This window comes from Pempheris klunzingeri, chromosome 12 (genome assembly GCF_042242105.1).
Source record: "Pempheris klunzingeri isolate RE-2024b chromosome 12, fPemKlu1.hap1, whole genome shotgun sequence".
In the NCBI taxonomy this organism is placed as follows: Eukaryota; Metazoa; Chordata; class Actinopteri; order Acropomatiformes; family Pempheridae; genus Pempheris; species Pempheris klunzingeri.
In genome coordinates this window covers 17,915,723-17,924,637 of record NC_092023.1, presented here as the reverse complement: position 1 = coordinate 17,924,637, position 8,915 = coordinate 17,915,723, and the positions used below count along the sequence as shown (strand labels likewise).

The window sequence follows — 8,915 nt, the reverse complement described above, 5'->3', positions numbered from 1 at the left end:
TACGAATATTAATTTTTTATTGTATAATTGTTATTCTCCTCTCATCCTTCCCTTTTTTGTTATTCATATTATTTATTTTTTATTGATTTAATTTTCCTTTACTTTGATAACTATACATATATATTTACTTTTTATCTCTCTTTCATCCTTCCCTTTCACTTTCATTATTCATTTTTTAATTAAATATCAATCATTTTTTACATGTAATTTTATTGTTTTTTTAAATATATTTTTCAATTTCGTTTCTTCCTTTCCTTTTACTTATTTATTTATTTATTTATCTTTTTTTTTTTTTTTTTTTATTGTAGGCCTTTTACGTTTGCTATCTCATGAATCTTCCTCTGTTGATTTTCTGACTTTATTTTGGTGTTTGGGAGCATTAAAAGTGGTTTAAACAGATGAACCCTGTTTGTCCTGTGGTCAGCAACGAGCTTCATGCTGCCTCTATAAAAACAACACTTGTGTCTATGTCTATGCACACATTTTTACTGATTTCATCTCACACTTGGAGCTTAAAAAGAACAAACTGAACGTCACATAAATGTGGTAAAGTAAAAAATACCAAGTCTGCAGCAAAAAAAAGTGAAAACGTACTTATTTTTCACTTCTATGCACAAATAACGTGTGCCAGTATCTGTGTTTTAGACTCAAATCAAACTCACATAATTTTTTCACTTTATTTATTGTCCACATGTCCATATACAAAAATCCAACAGATACAGATGACAGACTAGCATAGCCTTTTTCAAATTGGTCCGTTACCCTCTCACCTCAAGATACTCAGTGTAATAGTCTATAGTGTATGTGTGCTAGTTAGCTGGTGTGTTAGTGTGTAATGGAGGCCTGTGTAGGGGATAATGATAACAATAAGCAAAAATATATGTCTGTTTTATCTCTGATGTTATGTTGTAAATGATTGTCTGCCATGAAATATCCATAAAAATCACATTTTTTAAAGATGACATTCTTTCCTCAGGTCTTTGGATTATCCCTTTTCTGTTAGGAGGTAAATACATGTTGTTATTCCTTCTGAAATCCAGGAAATTAATCTATGATTTAATTTATTATTAGGGATGAACTCAGGATCATCAGCACACCTCTAAATATTTGTGTAAATGTTCACTTTCAATCAGTCCAGATTACTTTGACAGAGAGATGAGCAGCTCCTCCAGTAATAAATAATACATGATTGAACATGAAGGCTGCTGACTCCTGCAGGTCGGCTCAGGAACTGCAACTCACCTGGATCAATCAGTTTGATAAATTTCATGTTAATTCAGACTTCAGATTTAACTGTGTTCACATTGAACGTGAGGAAAAAAAGAGAAAAATGAATAAAGTTAACGATAATCAAGACTAACCGAACAGTCTCCGCTGAAGCTCACCTTACTTGTTCATCAACTGAGGCTGAGGAGGACTGCATGACGTGGTTGAAAGCTCCAGGACAGTCACATTGTTTTGTTAAGTGTTGGTGAAAATGAAATAAGCTTTTAGAGTCGGAGTAGAGAGGATCACACAGACAGTAATCAGAAAAAAAAAAAAACCTTTGTTGTGTTGAAGCTGTTTGTCTCAGGTTGAATCTGAGCAGATTAAGAGGAGCTGGACTCAGATTAGTTTGTCTGTCGGACATTAATGATGATGATGATGATAATGATGATGTTACAGCTGTAGCTCAAACAGCTGCAAACACGTAAGGTCAGCACACACATAATCATATAAATATATATCTAACACGACATCCAGGATTAATGTTATCATTATCATTATTATTGTTGTTGTCACCATTGTCATTATCATTTTATTATACTCAGTGTTTTACTATCCCTTCTTATTTCTGCTCTTACTGACCTCCGTAGCTCTGCTGTTTTATCTTTTGTTCTTTTACCCTTCGTTAACTGATTAGATTTACTAGTTTACTACTTGACTGAGTGATTTATCAACTACGCAGCCATGTGTGGCTCCAGTTATTGTTTTATTGCGTTACATTTTGTTTGTATGAGAAGTGCTGAACAAATAAGGTCTGATCGATCAGTCGACTGACTAATTGATCCAGAGGGCTGGAGAATGAGGCAGGTCAGTTGGTTAACTAGCTCTGCTGTGCCTAAAGAGTTTTCAGTGTCATGGAGGCGCTCTCTTAAATCTGATAGGTCACCATGGTAACTGACGCTTTCTTTAACCTGATTGGTCACCACGGTAACTGATACAACCTGGTAGATCAAGGTGGAAGTCGATGCTCTTTAACCTGCTAGATCCCTATGGTAACTGGTGCTGTAGACCAAGTTCTGTTCACAGATTCGGCTCAAACTGTCTGTAAAAAGTGTCACCCTCTTCCCCGATGATGTTCTCTCTAAACGATGAAGATCCGCAGCTGAGGAAGATGTTGAGATGCTGAGCTGAGAGGCTGCTGGTGGACCCGTTCTCAGTGACCTCTGACCTCAGCTCCTTGTAACCCTGAGATCACAAGTCACAGGTTGTTGCTCTCTGTAATCCTGCTGCCGTTGTCCTGTGTACCAGAGGTCAGATTAAAGGACGTATACACCAGTTAATCCCACCTTTGTGTTTGTACAATAGATTTAATCACCTTTATGACTTTAATGATCCTCTGTTAATCTGTTGATAGAAACTAGAGCCGATCATCTGATCCAGATGACCAAAACACTCCATTTTATCCTGTTTGTTTCCCTGTTAAAGGCACAATCCGCTCAATTCACTCGTGCTGATAATCAACTGCTCAACTGCTTTTTAATTCTTTTCAAATAAAAATATCCAAATATGTGACAGTTCAGGCTGTTTTTCTTGGTTTTACATTCAAATTAACGGAATAGTTTGGGTTTTGGATGATTTGAGGGGAAAACATCTGGCTCATAAAATGATGCTCATTGACCTCAAAGTTGCGCTTTAACAATAACAACAAAAATCTATTTTCGCCATCTCATCAGAAACCACTGGGCCAATCGTCCCAGAACTGAGACATCATTTACTGACTTCTCTGATCTGACTGTAAGTTCGTCGACTTGTTTCGGTTGTATTTTTACCAAAATAGCTACAAATGTGGTTTTCAAACAGCCGTCACTGAAGGTCATGAGCTGCATCAAATGTTTTATATCCTCAGTAGAGCATCAGCGTAGAGTGACGACTGATTTTAAGGAAAATCAAAAGTTTTTCTTCTTGACAATTAAATAAGAAACAAACATCCAGATGTTGCCAGCGCCGTTCTCACCCTGATGATTAATCTACCCAATGGTTACTGAGAAGTGAAGCAGCGGTTTATTGGCTGGTGCGTGAGTGGTGAGGCGTTTCCATGATGACCAGCATGAAGACTTCACGCTCAGCTGTCAATAATTCATCTCCAACGCTCGCATGTGTTTATCGTCCATCTGTCCTCCTGAGATGGTGAACCTGGTCAGATGCAGTCTCATATCAGGTCTAAGTCCAGACTCCAAGTCCAGACTATTCCACTAATGTTCCTGTTCATATGCAGCTTGAGCGTGTTGTCAGGATCTGTCAGGATCAAATGAGGACAACCAACTGGGTTTTATTGGTTTCAATTTCACACCAAAGCAGGAAGGTGTTGGAGACAGTGTGGACTTCACTGCCCGCAGCTCTCCACAATATTTTAAGGATGTGTTGATTTCTCAGGCGACCTGATGAATCTCTGTATGGCATTTTAGCTTCTCTCACAGGGCGCTGGTTATGTCCTGATCCTGCACAGCACAGTCTCCAGAAATATGTCTTCATTAAAGTCTGGTCCAAGTGGCTCACATATGTGAGGATTTTGTAGGAGATTTTAAATGAATAACTTTGTAATGTTGCATTATTCTAGTAAACCTCGTTGGTTTTTATTTTATTATTACCCCGAAATACTGTTTTATTGCTCTTGTGTTCACTTCACCTCTCCCAAAATCTATTAAGTTTTTACAATGTGAAAAAGTCATTGGACAGCATTAAAACTGCTTTTATGATGCTTACTGCTGTCTCAAAATAAAGACTTTCCAAAAAATATCAAGAAATGGAGCTTCTTCTGCAGTTTTGCTTCTTTGTGTCTAAATAGGATGTTTTCAGTTTTCCTCCGGTGACGTTCCACTGAACGAATGCAGCCTTCTTCCTTCAACCTCCTCCTGGTAAAAGTTGGCGTAGCAACACAGCAAAAACCCTGCTGATATCCAAGTGTCTCTGATTGTCTAGCAGTTGGTGTGTTTCTCCTCCTGAGCAGAAATGTGGGCTTTTCTTTAAGACAGTGTCTCTACCTGCAGCCCTGCTGACTAAGAACCCAGACTGAGACTCGTGAACATGCTGTACACATGTCCACAAAATGCTCTTAAAGCCTGAATAATATCAGCAGATCACACAAGATATAGAATAGCATGGTCTGCTTCTGAATATCTGTTTACATTCTGGATAGAGGTGAAATATTAATGTGCAGGTAAACAATATCCTGCTCTGTGGTCAGAGATTGGTGGCGTGTGTCTGTTGTGTCTGCTTCAGGTGAGCTTTGGTCTGCAGGTGAGCCTTGAGGAAGGTGAGCAGGCGGAAGTGTTTCCCACAGTCCAGGCAGCTGTACGGTGTCTCTCCGCTGTGGATGCTGCGGTGCCTCATGAAGCTGGTGGCCAGGTTGAAGGTTTTGGAGCACAGTGTACAGCTGTAGGGTTTCTCCCCAGTGTGGGTGTACCTGTGGTCCCTCAGCAGCTCCTTCAGACGGTAGCTCTTCCCGCAGATGTCGCAGTGGAATGGTTTCTCCCCTGTGTGGCTCCTCTGGTGAACCTTAAACTGTGACAGGTTGGGGAACTTCTTGCCGCACACCTCACAGGTGATAATGGAGTCTGCAGCTGGCAGCTCATCGGCGGGAAGTTCGTGTGAGTGTTTGCTGATGACGTGGTTCTTCAGGCAGCGGTAGCTCTTGCCGCAGACGGAGCACAGCTGCCTCTCTCCAGTGTGGATGGCCTGGTGGCTGCGCAGGTTGGCGGCCTGGGTGAAGCCCTTCCCGCAGGTGGAACACTGGTAAGGCCGGACGTCCTGGTGCACCAGCTTGTGGCGTGTCAGGTGGCAGGCGTGGTAGAAGCTCTTCCCACAGATGTCGCAGATGAATGTCTTCTCGAAGTGCGTCATCCTGTGCGTCTTCAGCACGCTGATGCAGGAGTAGCCTTTCCCGCAGATGTCGCAGTGGCAGCTCTTCTCCCCGGTGTGCCGCGCCTTCACATGCAGGTTGCGGTGAGTTTTGTGGTTGAACCTCTTGGGACAGTAGTCACAGGGGTACGGCAGCAGCCCGTGCTCTTTAATCTCATGTTCGCGAAGCTTCAGGATGCCAGTGAATGGTGTCCTGCACACCGAGCACACTGGGTGAGACTTCCTAAAGTGGTCGGAGAGTCGCTCTGAGTTTGGAAACAGCATCCCGCACTGCAAACACTGAAGGTGAGTCTCTGCTGCATCTGCAGTATCACACGTGTTGCTGTCTTGTTTCCGCCTCCTGTGCCGACCTTTCCTGCTGTGCGCTGCAGAGGCTCTGCCCTCAGCTGCTGAGGTGGCACTGGGTGAGAGTGAGGATGGCCGGGCGTACTCGTGGTCTGGGACATCTGCCTGCAGAGGAGGGGAAGGGAGGTGCCCTCTGCACAGAGTCGTGGTTTCACCTGTCGTATCCATGGAGACGATTTTATCTTTACCTGCAACGAAAGAACAAGGAGGTTATTCAGAGTCAACTGTTAACAACACTGAAGTGTAGTCAGCTTACCTGTGTATGGATGTTTATGATTCATCCATGTTTCTAGGCCACTGACTCGATTGGTTTGTTTGTTTGTTAAATACATATTTTGCTGGATCCAAACTAACCCTTTAAAAAAACACAAAATAACAAATAAACTAACCAATCAAGGCAGCAGTAAATCACCAACTCCCATGTTAAATCACTGTTTTTGTAAATGGAGTCTGGTGTCTTTGAAGGGAGCAATATAACGGCTGTTTGTGGTTAAACTAATAGGATCTTACAGGTCTGTCTCTGTAGGGATCCTTTCCGTAATGTTGTCAGACACTTAGAATAATAATCTGAGTCTGTCAGACAAACACTTTTAGTGGACGTACTTTGATCAGGTGCAGTTGTCCCAAAGGATTATGTTGCAGCTATTGCAGCCCATTTAGCAGTGGCCAACTGAGGTGATCTACTAGACAAATTACAACACTTTTTATTCCTACCAGTCATTTAGACACCAGAATAGAGTTAGCATAGACTTAGAGTTCGCAGTTAACGGTAGAACCATCTTCTCATTTGAGATCTGGTTATTGTCTGAATGAAAGGTGTTTTCTCAGTCAGATAAACTCACTGTTAGTGTAAGCTTTAGCATCATTCTCCAGTGACACCAGCAGGCACTTGGAGTCGACAGCGGCGCTCTATAAGACAGACAACAGTAACCAGTTTTCAGTTTGTTCAGAGCTCGGAGGATCCTCAACCTGCTTGTCTGACTTTTGGTCTGGACTCAGTGACTGACCCCATAAACCAGGATGTAGCTCTGCTCTGTGGGGGGACTTTCAGCTCCATTGTCCTCACCTGAAACACACAGGAAATACTGAAACTCTGCTTTAATCCTTTCAGCTGAACTTTAAAAGTCTAAAAGGTAGACTGGAGTAAAAGTAGAAAGTGGCACCGCAGGAAAAGACACGAAACTCCTGTATGAAAGCAGCTCTGTGGTCTGAGCTCACCCTCCGTGGTCTTCATTAAAGAGTTGCAGCTCTCTTCAGACTCTAGTGGATCCTTATGGTCTCCTTCCCCCACCTGCTGCTTCACAGTGGAGACCTGAACCATCCTCAGGATTCTCTCAACAGCTTCAACACACAGTCTGCCCACCAGGCCACTCAGCTTTTCCTAAAGCAACAAAAACAAAAGACACTGAGACATACAACACATGACCATCACCAGATTTATCATTTCATTTTTCACAAAATGTCAAGCAGTTGAATTTTTTTTTTTAAATCCATCAGGATTTCAGAGAGTCCAGTGAGGAGACTTCAGAAGTTTTGTTTAGTGCGATAAACCATCCAAAGCCCAGAGATATTCTGTGATAATGACGTGAAAATGACAAATCCTTGCATCCAACAAACAAACCATCTCTTGCTCTCATGGACTTGATGTCTGTTCACCTGAGACCACAGATAGTCAGGTGCGGGTTTGTTCACCGACTGGCTGACAGTCTGGAAAAATATAATGCCTTTCATGTGACAAACCTACGCAATTAATACTGAGACAAAGCATGCCGAACTGTAGCAGGATAGTTACTGTTGTTTACGACGTATTGTCGGATTCACCAAACAATGTTTAACACTCGTTTTTTACACGTTCAATTCTAAATTGCTTGTTGAAACACTGAATCATGTTTAACAGTGTGAATATGCTTAGGATCGAAGATTTTTCAATGGAGTTTGGTGAAACTATGTGAGAACTTTTAGAGTAAAGTAAAGCTCTTGTCTAATTTTGTAAGAGTTAACCCTAAAGTGTCTGACTCCACCAATAACACACTTCCTGTTGTTACACCGGGAGCCCCTGGAACCGAAAGGGTTAACATAGGGGCAGCTGTTAGCTAGCAACTTACAGTTAGCCGCGGTAGCAAGTTTACCTCGATTTCGGGATTTTGCTTATTCAAAGAGACCAAAGAGACTGTATCCGCTGCGGTTAATATCTCCGTCATCACCGCCTTGGCCAGGTTATTGACGATGAGCGTGAGCTCATTTTTGAAAGTGATTAAATCGACCATATTTATGAATTTCTACACTAAGCAGCCGGCTAGCTTAGCAAAAGCACGGGTAAAGTGGCCAATGCGGAAAAAGGAAGTGACGTAGCTGTCTTCTCCAACGGCTAATGGCATCTAATGTAAAAGAACCTGCTGCGCGCGCACACACACACACACACACACACACACACACACACACACACACATACATACATACATACATATATATGAATATAACCAAATGTGGTTAAATAGCTAAATACAGCAAAAAATAGCAATGCATGTACTAAACATGTAAAACATGTGTATTACCTTCGTAAATGTTATAACATTTTACTGTATGTATATGGCTGCCAAACTTTAAAACAGTTAATGACTGATGAAGTTGAAATGTTAAATCTTATTTGACCACAAAAAAAATAGAATAGATAAATAAAAATACTAATTTGAAAGTCCAGCTTGTGGATACATTCAAGTTTAGTACATTTCACACGCAATTTCCTTGCTATTATAGTATGGTTCTACTTAATTTAGATTAAAAATGATCTGTCAGTTTTGTTTTTATTTTAATTTTGGCAGTAATTTTGCATTGTTTGTGCTTTCTGACTCCAAATTAAATCAAAGTCTTAACCTGAATTTTTGGGATATGCATACGATTTAATTAATTCACTCTAGTTAATAATATAAATATTCTGCAGTGTTTGTGTTGTGTTGAATGATCAAAATAAAAGTCCCAGTGATTCCAAAAATACTTTTTATTTGCAATCCTGCTGAAATTGTTGCTGTACATACATATGATAATAATAAACAGACTTTTTTAAATATTACATTTAAATTACATTCATTCACTGAGCTACAGTCAGCTCATCAGTGCTTGACAGTCAAACTATAAAACACACAGAAACCAACAGGAATAAAACATTAAATAGCTTCTTATTTTCAAAAAAACAGGGATATAAAACATACTCTCAATACAATACAATAATAAACACACAGACAGAGACTTCATCATCACTTACATCCTCCTGAAACAGTTCACATGTCTTTTAGAAAAAGACTTGACTCTCAGTCTAATTCCTCTGGGTCTTTATGACTGTTGCAGTGGTGGCGGTGGCGGTGGCGGTGGCATAGTTTTGTTAGCGTGTTTCCATCCTGGGGGCTGGAGAAGTCTTGAAAGTCTCTGGCTAAGTGACTCAAAAAGTT

At 40.9% G+C, this 8,915-nt stretch overlaps 2 protein-coding genes across 2 annotated transcripts in view; one reads left to right on the top strand and one right to left on the bottom strand.

Annotated features, from left to right (window-relative positions):
* entpd6 (ectonucleoside triphosphate diphosphohydrolase 6) overlaps positions 1 to 8,915 on the top strand; it is an 80,379-nt gene that overhangs the window by 24,838 nt on the left and 46,626 nt on the right. The gene's annotated exons all lie outside the window — the stretch shown is intronic.
* LOC139211065 (oocyte zinc finger protein XlCOF6-like) lies at positions 4,049 to 7,779 on the bottom strand. The gene is made up of 5 exons (XM_070841320.1): positions 7,599 to 7,779; positions 6,688 to 6,850; positions 6,477 to 6,535; positions 6,312 to 6,378; positions 4,049 to 5,657 (listed from the first exon to the last, which is right to left on the bottom strand). The coding sequence occupies exons 1-5, from the start codon at positions 7,734 to 7,736 to the stop codon at positions 4,447 to 4,449; spliced, it is 1,638 nt and encodes a 545-aa protein (XP_070697421.1). The 5' UTR covers positions 7,737 to 7,779; the 3' UTR covers positions 4,049 to 4,446.